Genomic DNA, 13,991 nt, shown 5'->3' with positions numbered 1-13,991 from the left:
CAGTACTTTGGTCACCTGATGGGAAGAGCCCACTCATTGGAGAAGACCCTGATGCTGGGAAAGACTGAGGGCAGGAGGAGAAGGGGACCACAGAGGATGAGATGGTTGGAGGGCATCACCAACTTGATGGACATGAATTTCAGCAAACTCCAGGAGACAGTGGAGAACAGGGAAGCCTGACGCCCTGCAGTCCATGGGTCGAAAAGAGTTGGACACAACTTAACAACTAAACAATTTTTTTGAGTGTTTACTGGGTACCAAGTGATTTATACCCTTGAATTCATCTAATGTCTCCATTAATTCTGGAATGTAAGTTTCAACAGCCCCAGATGCCCTTGGGGGACAGATACCCAAAGCCAGTGGTCCACTGCACCTGACTTTAGGGACCTGGGGTCCATCCCAGCCCTGTCTCCCCCTAAGTGATTTCAGAAGAATCCTCTCCTCTTTCAGCCTCCACTTCCCCATCTGTAAATCAGGGAAACTGGGCTCCCTGGCAAGTCAGGCCACTTTCTGATCTGACCTTCCATGGGTACTTCCTCTTCCTCTGGCCCACCTGGCACCCTCACCCCCGTCTCCCGAGGAAGAAGGAAATCTTCATAATAATGAAAATAGGAGTGATAACGATTTGCTGAGCTCTTACTGTCATCTGCCAGGTTTTTTTTTTTTTTTTTTTTTTTTTTTTTTTGCCACACCAGGAGGCATATAGTGAGTTTTAGGATCTTAGTTCTCCAACCAGGAATCAGACCCACAGCTCTGCACTAAGAACCCAAGGATGGTGTGGTCTTAACCACTGGACACCAATGAAGTCCTACCAGGTGCTTTATGCTTAATTATCTGTCTCCATCCTAGCAAAACTGTACCTGTGTGTCCTTGGGCAAGTGACTTAACCTCTCTGTGCCTCAAGCACTGCAGCCACAGAATGGGAGGCAACTGTAACTGCCCCACAGAGTCTTGCTGGGGAGGCACGTGCTCTCACATACACAGCCCTTAGCATTGTGGCTATCGCATAGTGGGCATGCACGCTCAGTCGCTTCAGTCGAGTCTGATTCTGTGGGACCCTGAGGACCGGGGCCTGCCAGGCTGCTCTATCCATGGGATTCTCTAGGCAAGAATACTGGAGTGGGTTGCTATGTCCTCCTCCAGGAGATCTTGCCAACCCAGGGATCGAACCCATGTCTCTTGTGTCTCCTGCATTGGCGGGTGGATTCTTTACCGCTGAGCCACCGGGGAAGCCCACCCTGGTCTGCCCGTGGTCGAGCCCTTCCCTGGTGCCGGGCAGAACCACCCAGTGTGGTCCTTGCTGCCTGTCCTGCCCACCAGCTGGGAACCTCAGAACTGTGGGCAGCTGGGATGGAGCGGCCAGGTCACTTACAGGAAGAGGTTCTCCATGATGTAGTGGTAGTCGGGGGAGCTGCTGTCCGGGAGGAAGCAGGCAGCAAAGACGATAATGGCGTTGAGACCTTCACCGTAGTACCCTGCGGAGAGGCAGCTGGTGAGCAGAGCTGGGCAGGGCTGGGCAGAGCCCTCTTCCAGCTCTGAGTTGCCCTGTGCTCTGCCCCATGCATGCGTCTCATAGCTGGCCGGCCCCCTCCCACCCACTGCCCATACTCAGAGGACACAGCTCTGAGCCCCAGCAGCCTGGCTAGAGAAGCCAGAAAACACCTTCCATGGGGGATGCCAGCCACCCTCATGGGTACCTCTGGTGTGCCCCCACGTGTCTAAGCCTTGCCCCCATGTGAGTTTCATCCCTGCACACCTAGACACTACAGCTGAACATCCCCCTGGCTCAGAAGAAGAGACCGAGGTTCAGAGAGGACCGCTCCTGGGCCCTCTAGTTGTTGGAGCCAGGAGGGGACCTCGGGGCATGGTCTCACCTCCGTGGGTCACCACCCTCATGTAGGGCCGGATCATGTGTAGATCGATCCGGTGTTCCTGTTCCCCAATGATCACCGTCCTCCACAGACGCCCATTGGCTGCGCCGCCGTCCTCCGCCGAGCCGTCCCCAAACAGATCCGCGCTGTCCCCAGGCATGTTCTTGGCAGCGGCCACGGGGGTGTCATCTGGAGCAGGGCAGCAGGGAGGGTGAGAAGGAGGGACGCCTGAATCTGGACATCTCGTCCCAGCCTCCCTCTCTGGGAGGGCTGCCTTGGCCGTCCGTGGCCACAGAGCCTCTTCCTCTCCTCCCCAGGCCAGAGGAAGACCACTCACCTCACCCTTTTTCCGGGTAGAGCCCATTTCTTGCTGGGTGACTTTGCACACATTTCTTTTCCCTCTCTGGGCTTCTCGGGGGTCCTTAACCACTCTTGAAATTATCTGTCTCTTGCCCATCTGTCATCCTGCAATCTCCCCGCCTCAGAAAATAGCCTGGCTGTTTCCCCAGCTGCTCAGGCCCCAAACCCAGCTACCATCTTCGATCTCTTTCCCCTTCATATTTCACATCCACCCAACAAATGCCGTGCCCCTGCTTCCGTCCCCATGGACACCACCATTGCTACCTTTTTTAAAAGTACTTATTTGATTGCGCCCTCTTAGTTGCAGCATGCAGGATCTTTAGTTGCAGCATGCAGAATCTAGTTTCCTGACCAGGGATCGAACCTGGGCCCCTGCATTGGGAGCATGGGGTCTTAGCCACTGGACCACCAGGGAAATTCCCTGTTGCTATCTTTCTGACCTGTGTTCTTGCCTTGGAATATCAGCTCCAGTAATACCCACCCAGTGAGGCCAGTCCCGACAACCCTGCAGAAGAACCCTCCTCACCCTAGGAAGCTTGGTTCAGGGTGTCTTGGGCTGGGCACTGTGGACATTTAGGGCCAGTCACTGCCTGTGGGGGGCGTCCTGGGCACTACAGGGTGTGGAGCAGCATCCCTGATCCCACCCCCTCGATGCCAGGATCCCCCAAGTTGTGACAACCACAGATGCCCCCAAATGTGGCCCAGTGTCCCTTGGGAGGGTTGAATTGCCTGAATGAGCCCCCCTGCCCTCTCCCATCACCTATTTCTCCCACAGCACCAGCGACCAGGTGCAGTTACCTTGTGCCCATTTGTTCTGTTACCCAGAGCCCTGCTTTCTGACTGCCCTGAGAGCAGGCAGGCACCGTGTTTTCCCGACGGTCCCTGCCCTCTCTACCCTACCCCTACATGGCAATCAAGACCCGCTCCACGTACACCTGTGGAATCAGGGGGCGGCCCCTCCTTCTGGTCTTGATCACCTTTGATCAAGTGAATCGGGTGAAAGACACGTCTCCCAGCAAAGTCCACAAGTCCACGAGAGAATGCATGTGCAGTCCCAGGGCCTGTTTTGGGAGTCTTGGGTTGGAAACCCCACCCCAGGATTTCCATGGTGAGTCAGTGGTTAAGACTCCATGCTTCCAATGCAGGGGGAACAAGTTCCATCCCTGGTCTGGGAACTAAAATGCTACACAGCGTGGCCAAACCCCCCACCCCACCCAAAACAACAAAAGAAGCCCTGCCCGCATTGAACCTCTGGGAATGGAGGAGGAGGGGACTCTGGCAAGATGGCCCCAGAAGCCGAGAGGAGCACTGGGGTCCGATTTGGGGGTCGGGTAGGGATGGTGAGCGACCGACCTCACCTTCCCACTCCAGCTCATTGCCGTTCCCCAGGAACTCCAGTGAGTCGGTCTCATCAGGGGTCTCAATGTCATCCACGTTGATGTCCAGATCATCGGGGGTGTCTAGGAAGTCATCTGACAGCAGGGAGCCCTCACTCTGGTCCAGGGAAATGTTGATCTCAGGGGCCACCAGCGTCTTTCGCTTACGATGAGCCCCATTGAAGTTCAGCGTGTTGGGAGGGGCTGTGGGGGAAAGGGAAAACAGAAAGTCAAAGCAAAACCAAATAGTTGCTTGTTTTTTCTTCCCCTTCTCCTATTCCAGATCCTACAGAGATCTGTTCTGCCCTGCCATGGGGAGTGCTCAGAAATCAGACAACATCCTTTCACAGCAGCAGTTAATGGAACCATTCAACTCGGAGGACAAGGGCAGACACTTGGACATTGGACAGTCCTGGGTTCAGAGCCTGACCTTGCTACCCACCAGCTCTGTGACCCTGCAGTGCCACCTTGCTCTGAGCTTGACTCAGTTTTACCATCTACAAAATGGGACTCACAGGTGAGTCGAGTCAAGGTCAAACAATGACATGGGGATTAGACCCCAGGCAGCCTGGTCTTCAGATTGAGCTCCAGACCTGCCAGTATCTGCGCCTTTTGTTCCTTCTGGCTAAGGCTGATGGAGAATGTCCGAGTTCTGCTTTTTCCCTTTCTGGGATGTGTGACTCTAACAATTAACTTTTAGTGATCACATAACACAGGCCAGGCCCTAGCCCCCATGTTCATGTTCCGACTTCTGTAGACAGATATGTGTGTTCAGTCATGTCTGACTGTTTTCCACCCCATGGACTGTAGCCTGCCAGGCTCCTCTATCCATGGGACTCTCCAGGCAAGAATACTGAAGTGGGTTGCCATGCCCTCCTCCAGGGGATCTTCCTGACCCAGGGATCAAATCTGTGTCTCTTGTGTCTCCTGGATCTCCTGCCTTGACAGGTGGATTCTTTACTGCTGAGTCAGTTGCAGCCTTGCTACTGCCCCATTGGACAGATGAGTAAACTGAGGCACAGGGAGGCAGGATCTTCCCACATCACTCTGAAGCCCATGGGGGTGGACCACTTCCTCCTAAAGACGCTTAGCCTGGACTCTGGTCTCCTTATAAAAGGTGGTTTCACCTCCTGGGCTGCCCCCAAGGGGTTAAGGCCATCTAACAGCCCTTGGAGCAGAGCTAACCCCTCAGGCTTATGGGGTTTACAAGGGGAGGAAAGCCATCCCTTCCCCCAAAGGCAGCTCTGGGAAAAGAGGCTGACCTTCCAGAGACCCCAGAAATTCTCCCTGTTTCAATACACAGCCTTTGAAGACAAAATTAATAAACGAGTTGGAGAGTCCCTCACCAACTCAATGGACACGAGTCTGAGCAAACCCCAGGAGATATTGAAGGACAGGGAATCCTGGTGTGCTGCAGTCCATGGAGTCGCAGAGAGTTGGACACGACTGAGCGACTGAGCAACATCAAGGAGAATCTCACCCCTCTCTTATATTGGATGACATTCATAGATCCATAATTAACTGGACCACATTTTTTTAAAGTATTTATTTTTATTTATGTATTTGACTGTGCTTTGATTGGTCTTACTTGCAGCATGTGGGATCTAGTTCCCTGAGCAGGGATCAAACCCGTGTCCCCTGCATTAGAAGCTTGGAGTCAGCCACTGAACCACCAGGGAAATCCTTGGACTACCTTTTTTTTCATTTTGAATCTCATATGTATATATATATGTATATTTTTTTTCACTTTGAAGCTCTCGATCCATAAGCAACAGGTCAGACTGCTTCAAGAGACTGCAGTATAGAAATATGCATTTTGGCAGAAAATTATAAAGACGCAAGGTACAGACCTCCCTTGTGGTCTAGTGGTTAGGAATCTGCCTGCTAATTCAGAAGACACAGGCTCAATCCTTGACCTGGGAAGATCCCACATGCCTCGGATCAACTAAGCCGAAGCACCACAATTACTGAGCCTGCAGCAAGAGAAGCCACCGCAATGAAAAGCCTGCATACTGCAAACAGAGAATAGCCCTCGCTTTCTGCAACTAGAGAAAACCCTTGCACAGCAGTGAAGGCCTGGCACAGCCAAAAATAAATAAATAAATAAAATGGAAAAAAACCCATAAGTCATGTTTACCGAGTGTCTGCTATATGTGAGGCACTGGCGTAATTTCCTGCTCTCACCATGACTTTGTGTGATGGGAAATATTACCCATTTTACAGATGGGGACATTGAGGCAGGGACCTTCCCAGGGATATGACTCCAGTCCTCTCAACTTACCCTGCCTTTTTCATGAGAAGTGTGTTGGGAGCAGTGAATCAGGAGCGCTTGATTTAAAATACTGTTTAACCTGGTGGTCCAGTGCTTAAGAATCTGTCTTTCAGTGCAGGGAATTTTGTTTGATTCTGGCTTCCCTGGTGGCTCACATGGTAAAGAACCCGCCCACAATGCAGGAGACCTGGGTTCAATCCCTGGGCCAGGAAGATCCCGTGGAGAAGGGTATGGAAACACACCCAGCATTCTTGCCTGGAGAATTCCATGGACAGAGGAGCCTGGTGGGCTGCAGTCCATGGGGTCACAAAGAGTCGGACATGACTGAGTGACTATTTTCATTCATTCATTCTTCCAGGAACTAAGATCTCACATGCCATGGAACAAATAAGCCTGTGCACCACAACTAAGACCCAACCTACTCAAAGAAATAAGTATGTTAAAAAGAATCCTGCTGCTTATGCTGGTGGGATCTGGTTGTGGATCACAGCATGGTGACTGCAAGATTGAAAGTGCAGGGAGCCACAGAGGCAGCAATGTCACCATGAGGACCCGGAGGAAAGGGCATTGAACCAAAGAGGATGATTCTTCAGCCTTCAAACCTAATGGAATTTGCCTTTAAAAAAACCTGGTGGAATTTGCCCTGCCAAATTTCAGACTCGCTGGGACTTGTGACCCCTTCATCCTTCCAATTTCTCCCATTTGCAGTGGGAATATCTATTCTGTGCCTGTCTCACCTTTGTACTTTGGAAGCAGAGAGATTGCTTGATTTCATAGGTTCACAGTTGGAGAGGAATTTTGCCCAGGATGAATCACACCTGAGTTCCCTGCCCCAACGCCCCCACACCTTGAACCCTTCAACTGATTAAATGTGGCTCACCCACACAATGACAGGCAATCTGCTTTATTCAAAGTGGATGAATTTAAATTTAAATCTCATTTAGAAAACACCATCAACGGAAATATCTAGAATCATGTTTGCCCATGTAGCTGGCTTCTATACAATTAACGTTCACATCCCCCGTCTCAAGTTTCTTTTAAAAAAAGTTAATTATTTGCTCATTTATTTTTGCCTGCATTGGGTCTTGTTGCTGCATGGAGGCTCTCTCTAGTTGCAGTGAGCAGGGGCCACTGTAGTTGCGGGGCGCAGGCTTCTCACTGAGGTGGCTACTCTTGTTGCTGAGCATGGGCTCTAGAGCGTGGGCTAGGTAGTTGTGGTGCATGGATTTAGTTGCTCCACAGCATGTGGGATCTTCCCGGATCAGGGATTGAACCCACGTCTCCTGCGCTGGCAGGTGGATTCTTTACCACTGAGCCACCAGGGAGGTCCCTCAAGTTCCTTAACTTAATCCTATCTGCAAAATTGCTTTTGCCACCTGAGGGAACATTTGTGGTTTCCTAGAATTAGAATCTGGATACCTTTGGGGGCCATCATTGAGGCAGTCACACCTAGGAAGTGAGGTACTGTTACCACACACCCCTCGTTTTACAGAAGTGGGAAGTGGAGGCCCAGAGGGGAGAAGGGAGTCACTCAAGGTCACCCTATGGGGATGCGACAACACTGGGCAGAGAATGTATGCTCAGGTGGGAAAAATGGCTGGCACTCTAGGGTGACCAGCCATTCAGATCCATACAGATTGGCCCCAGGGACCTGGGACAGCTTGATCCCTCTAGCTGGCTCATGGGCATAGTATGGTACAGGGGTAGGCGGAGTTGGTACTCGCTGCTGTGTGACCTCAGGGATGTGGCTATCCTTCTCTGGGCAGTCTTTCCTCTCTAGGGTGGGCTCTGTGATGGGCTGCATGGGGGAGATGCGGGCTGCATGGGAGCTCTCAGCAGGGCTCTGCCAGGAGATGCCATCGAGGAGAGCAAGTGTTTGAGGTAGCCCGTCTCGCTGCCCTAGACCCCCTGTTTTCAGAGTCTAGGCCTTTGGGTCCTCAGACCCGTGAGCCCTCTCGGGTGCTCAGGGCAGGAGAGCCCTCCTGATTTTATGCCTGGCATTCCCCCGGGCACTTTACATAAATCATCTCATTTAATCCTTCTGTGGAAGGCTCACTACCTGCATTTAGTACATAAGGAACTGGAGTCACAAAGAGGCTGAGCCACCAGTTCAAGAACACACAGAAACACCACACACTGACTCCACACACATCTCTGGGTCACCATCACAGTTGCTTTTCCCTACAGGCCTTGGAGGTGAACAACCCCCTTTTGTGACATTCCATCCAGGAGGCATGGCCTCTGACATTTCTACAGTTACAGTCCTGGGCAGAGCCCAGATCATGTGTCCATTTCTGCACGCATGGAAACTTACAGGACGTGTCTTCTGTGGGGCTGCCAAGCAAGTCCATCCCCGTCTCTTCTGGGAGTGGCCTGCAGACCCAGCCGGGAGTGAACACCAGCCACCAGGCACCACAAGTCCAGCCGCAGAAGCGTGGAGTTCAGACAGAATGATAGTAACAGAATTTGTTTAGTTTTGGGAAATCATTGGGAGAAAATACATCTGTTCATGAGCATAGAAAATCACAAACCATCAGTGCCAGAGGGCTCTCATCAGATAATCTAACAAATATTAAGCCTTTTTTTTTAATACTTTTTTTTTCGATGTGGACGATTTGTTGGGCTTTCTTGGTGACTCAAATAGTAAAGAATCAGCCTGCAATGCAGAGACCTAGGTTCGATCCCTGAGTCAGGAAGATCCCCTGGAGGAGGGCATGGAAGCCCACTCCAGTATTCTTCCTGGAGAATCTCATGGATAGAGGAGCCTGGTAGGCTGCAGTCCATGGTGGGCCAAAGAGTCAGACACGACTGAAGCCTCTAACATACACTCATATTGAATGTGTTACAATATTGCTCCTTTTTTTTTAAATGTTTTTATTTTATTTTATTTTTTGCCGCATGTGGGATCTTAGCTCTCCCACTAGGGATGGAACACTTGCCCCCTGCATTGGAAGGTGAACCAGGGAAGTCCCATAAACCTTTTTTTTGGATAGTAAAAGCTGGGGCCCAGAGAAAAGGAGGGTCTCATCTATATTATATTTGGAATATAAGCAGCATTCTTCATGTGCTGACCCCACAGGGTTTGGTCTCCGATGAGCCAGAAATTGTCCGATAGACACAGCAGACAACTGAGAGCGCTCTCCATGGCCCACGCTGGACAGGCCTGACCAATGAAACATATCATGAAGTATTGGATGGTGATTCAAAGTACAAAATAAAATGTCCACGAGTCCATAAAGAAGCAAGCAAGTGATTGAATAAATAAACATGGGGAGAAGAGACAAATTTTTCTTGCACAGAAGAATTTCAAATAATGTATGTAAACACTCTATCCCCAGGAAGATAGGGAGTAACTTCTCTGTAAGCATGAGTTGGGCACAATGACTTCCTCCCAAAGGGGACAGTATGGGAAAAGGGAGGCGTGACTCTACAGTCGAGACACCTGACCAGCACGACCTCAGCCCGGGATGCAGGTCAACACCAAAGAAGAGTCATGCTGAGGACAGGCACCCCAAGATGATGGATGAGACGGCCCCTCACCTGTGTCCTCCTCCCCACACCCAGCGCCCCAGGGTCACCATGAGAAAAACACCAGACAAACTCCCATGGAGGGAAGTTCTACAAAATCTCTGACCCCAGTCGTCCTCAAAGCCATCAAGGGCATCAACAACAAGGAAAGTCTGTGATGGACTTCCCTGGAGGTCCAATGGTTAAGACTTCACCTACCAATGCAGGGGGCGAGGGTTCAATCCCTGGTCAGGGGAGCTAAGATCCCACGTGCCTCCTGGCCCAGAACTTAAAACAGAAGCAATGTTGTAACAAATTCAATAAAAAATTTAAAAATGGTCCACATCAAAAAATCTTTTTCTTCTTTAAAGTCTGAGAAACTGTCATAGCCCAGAGAAACCTAAGGAGACATGATGACTAAATGTTATGTGGGATCTTGGCTGGGATCCTAGGAAAGAAAAAGAATATTAGGAGAAAATTGCTATGGATATCTCAATAAATTGTGGACTTTGGTTAATAATGATGTATCAATAACAGTCTATTAACTGTAACATAGGTATCAGCCTCATCTAAGATGTTAATCACAGGAGGTGTGTGTTTGGAAGTTTTCTGTAATATTCTTGCAACTTTTCTGTAAATCTAAAGCTACTAAAATGTAAAATTTTAAAAAGAGAAAGGCAGCCAGCTATGCATCTGTGCCCCTTTAACTGGTGGAGCACAAATTTGCAAAATAAGACCTGCTTTTCCTGGCAATGCCCAGACTGTTTTTCGGACCACAACTCACTCTGCCTGATTCTGACCCACGTGCTCTGGCTCCTTTGCTCCCCAGGGAAATACTAAGGCGGAAGGGTTTGCAGAGCACACGAGTCTGTCAGGGGCTCCAGCTGCAGGGCCTGCTGACTCAGGGAGGCACTGCAGCGGTAACTCATCTCTACAACTCAGCAGTGCCAGCTCAGCTAAACGGGGAACTGTTTTGATGGAGAAGGACAGTAGGGTGTTTTTTCTTTTCTTTTCGAATTGTGGTGCTGCAGAAGACTCTTGAGTCCCTTGTCAATCCTAAAGGAAATCAACCCTGAATATTCATTGGAAGGACTGATGCTGAAGCTGAAGCTCCAATACTTCGATCACCTGACGTGAAGAGCCGGCGCATTGGAAAAGATCCTGATGCTGGGAAAGATTGAGGGCAAGAGGAGGAGGGGGCGACAGAGGAGGAGGCATCACCAACTCGATGGACATGACCTTGAGCAAACTCTGGGAGACAGTGGAGGACAGCCTGGTGTGCTGCAGTCCATGGGGCTGCAAAGAGTCAGACACGACTTAGTGGCTGAGCAACAATAAGGACACATTTATTCTATCGCCTCTGTTCTTCGTAGGGCATGAGCTGGCACCCTCTGCAGGATGGAATATAATCATGCTTCTTCCTCCACACCCTTCCCCTACTCTGCCCACTTTTCTCCCATTCACCATCCTTTGAATGTTCTTTGAGTAACCGCTATCTTCTAGGAGTATTGGTGGGTCTTGGAGGTAAAGGATGAATTGGGTGATGCCCTGCTCTCATGGAGGTCAAAAGTCAAAACTAAGCAGAGGTGCAAAGGAAATGAAGACACACATCTATGCAAAAACTCATACCCGAATGCTTACAGCAGCATGACACACTGGAGACAACCCAAATGTCTATCAAGTGATGAATGGATAAACAAAACATGGTCCGTCCACAGACTGGAATATTATTCAGCTTCGAAAAGGAGAGAAGCGCTGACACTCTGAGAATAAGGGAGGGACCCTGAGAATAAGATGCTCGGTGAGAGAAGCCAGATGCAGAAGGACACACAGGGTGTGATTCCGTTTATATGAGACATTGAAAACAGGCAAATCCACCGACCCAGAGAGTGGGTTCGTGGTTGCCAGGGAAATGGGGAGTGGCTGCTGATGGGAATGGTTTCATTTTTGGGGTGATGGAATGTTTTAGAACTAAATAGAGTTGATGGTTGCACAACAGATGAGTTGTGCATTTAAGATGGCTATTTTTATATTATGGAAATCTCACCTCCATTTAAAAGAGCAAAAAACAAGTTTCGGATTAAGTCAGAAGGTTTTAAAGAGGCATCTTTCTTTCAGATTGAGATAAGACAATTCCCATGCCTGTTTCATGTACACATTGCTCTGTACCTCTGGTCTGTAGCTGACACCCATGCTCTGAACATGGGGAGGGCAGCTGGTAATTCACGAATACGTCCAGGGTTCCAGAGGACAGGCAGCACACCACCTACTTGCAAGGTTACCCGAAATTGTGCTCCCAAATTACAGACTGGCAGCTGATGAACCGCTGCTAGCTCTGTCCTGCCCACACAGCATTTCACAACATTTTTAACTCGCTGTCAAATCAGAGATGAGACACAAAAACTCTAGATTTCAGTCTTTTCTTGAATCAGATCTGCCCTCCTTGTATGGTAACCACCTCCAGGAGCTGACTGTCCACCACCCCTGCTCACCTGGATATTGGAATTTCCTTCTAGTTCCTTTTCTCATTGACTCTGCCTTCCCTGCACCCGTCAGTTTGAGGCTGAAGTCCTGTTGTGCTAGAATCAGCTAGAACCGTCATTTACCCCATGGCAGGACACTCCCTGTGTCGAAATGTTGACATCTTGTTGAAATGCATCATCTTATTTGCTCCTCACAGCATCCCTATGAGGCAGGGAGAAGACCGTTTCACAGAGGAGGAAACCAAGGTTAAACCAGGGAGAGCAGGGAGGGCTGGACCATTCATACCGGCGGAGCTGAGTCCAGTCACTGCCCACTACTGCCCTCTTGTGCCCAGTCTGCACATGTGCGCCAGCCCCTTAGGTCCACAGTGCTGCAGCTTTCAAGGCCAAGTGTTGTTCAGTTGCTAAGTTGCATCTGACTCTTTGTGACCCTATGGGCTGCAGCACGCCAGGCTTCCCTATCCTTCACCAACTCCTGGAGTTTGCTCAAACTCATGTCCATTGAGTCGGTGATGCCATCCAACCATCTCACTTTCTGTCGCCTTCTTCTCTTCCTGCCTTCAATCTTTTCCAGCATCAAGGTCTTTTCCAATGGGTCAGCTCTTCACATCACAGGGCCAAAGTACTGGGGTTAATTCCCCAAGCATCAGAAAGATCTCAGCTTCTGCATACCTGAAACTCCTTCACAAACTCCAAGTGGATCCAGATGGCTCCATGTAGCACCTGCTTTCTGTCTGTGTTGGGAAACCCATGTGAAAAGTGGGGTTCCCTGACTCCACCAGGTGTACAGTGTGGCTTTATGCTTCTGGCGTGGGTTGCCTTGCATCCCCTCAAAACGTAACTCAGGTCTGAACTCCCAGTACCTAGGAATGTGACCTATTTGGAATAGTTGCACACATCATTAAGATGAAGTCATACGAGATTCACTGGTGGGCTTATAAGAAGAGGGAGGTTTGGACACACACACAGAGGAGAGGGCCATGGGAAGATGCAGGCAGATGCAAAATCAAAACCACAATGAGGTACCACCTCACACTGGTCCGAATGGCCAGCATCAAAAAGTCTGCAAACAATACATGCTGGAGAAGGTGTGGGGGAAAGGGAACCCTCCTACACTGTTGGTGGGAATGCAAATTGGTGCAGTCACTATGAGAACAGTATGGAAGTTCCTTCAAAAACTAAAAATAGAGTCACCCTATGATCCAGTAATCCCACTCCTGGGCATATATCCAGAGAAAACCAAAATTTGAAAAGATATATACACCCTTATGTTCACTGCGGCACTATTTACAATGGCTAAGACATGGAAGCAACCTAAATGTCCACGGATGGATGAATGGATAAAGAAGAGGTGGGACCTATAGACCATGGACTATTACAGCCATAAAAAAGAACAAAATAATGCCATTCGCAGCAACAAGGATACACCTTGAGATTGTCATACTGAGTGAAGTAAGTCAGACAGAGAAAGACAAATATCATGATATAGCTTATATGTGGAATCTAAAAAAATGGTACAAATGAACTTATCTACAAAACAGAAAGAGTTACAGGTGTAGAAAATAAACTTATGGTTACCAGAGGGTAAGTGGGGGGATAAATAGGAAGATTAAGATGGACATATACATACTTTGTTGTTGTTATTCGGTCACTAAGGCAAGTCTGACTTTTACGACTCCGTGGACTGCAGCACGCCAGGCCTCCCTGTCCCTCACTGTCTCCTGGGATTTGCCCAAACTCATGTCCATTGAACCAGTGATGCTATCCAACCATACACACTACTATACATAAAATAGATAACTAATAAGGACCTACTGTACAGCATAGGGAACTGTACTCAGCACCCTGTAATGACCTATATGGGAACAGAATCTAAAAAAGAATGGATACACATATGTGCGGATAACTGACTCACTTTGCTGTACACCTGAAACTAACACAATATTGGAAACCAACTAAATGCCAAAAAATTTTTTAAAAACGAAAACATAAAACACAAGCTTAAAAAAAAAAACGATGGAGGCAAGGAGTGATGCATCTGCAAGCCGGGAAGCGTCAAGGATGGCCAGCCCCGCCCCGAAGCGGGAAGAGGCAGCGAGGACCTTCCCGAGCCCCTGCAGAG

At 49.4% G+C, this 13,991-nt stretch overlaps 1 protein-coding gene across 1 annotated transcript in view; it reads right to left on the bottom strand.

The window, feature by feature from the left end:
* ATCAY (ATCAY, caytaxin) overlaps window positions 1-13,991 on the bottom strand; it is a 40,178-nt gene that overhangs the window by 14,600 nt on the left and 11,587 nt on the right. Inside the window, exons 3-6 of the mRNA XM_005682575.3 lie at window positions 8,194-8,252; window positions 3,590-3,811; window positions 1,875-2,060; window positions 1,373-1,475 (exon numbers count right to left, since the gene is read on the bottom strand). Of these exons, the coding sequence (XP_005682632.1) occupies window positions 1,373-1,475; window positions 1,875-2,060; window positions 3,590-3,811; window positions 8,194-8,252 (570 nt within the window). The remainder of the gene's footprint in view (window positions 1-1,372; window positions 1,476-1,874; window positions 2,061-3,589; window positions 3,812-8,193; window positions 8,253-13,991) is intronic.

This window comes from Capra hircus, chromosome 7 (assembly GCF_001704415.2).
Source record: "Capra hircus breed San Clemente chromosome 7, ASM170441v1, whole genome shotgun sequence".
NCBI lineage: Eukaryota > Metazoa > Chordata > Mammalia > Artiodactyla > Bovidae > Capra > Capra hircus.
This window is presented reverse-complemented; position numbering and strand designations above follow the sequence as displayed.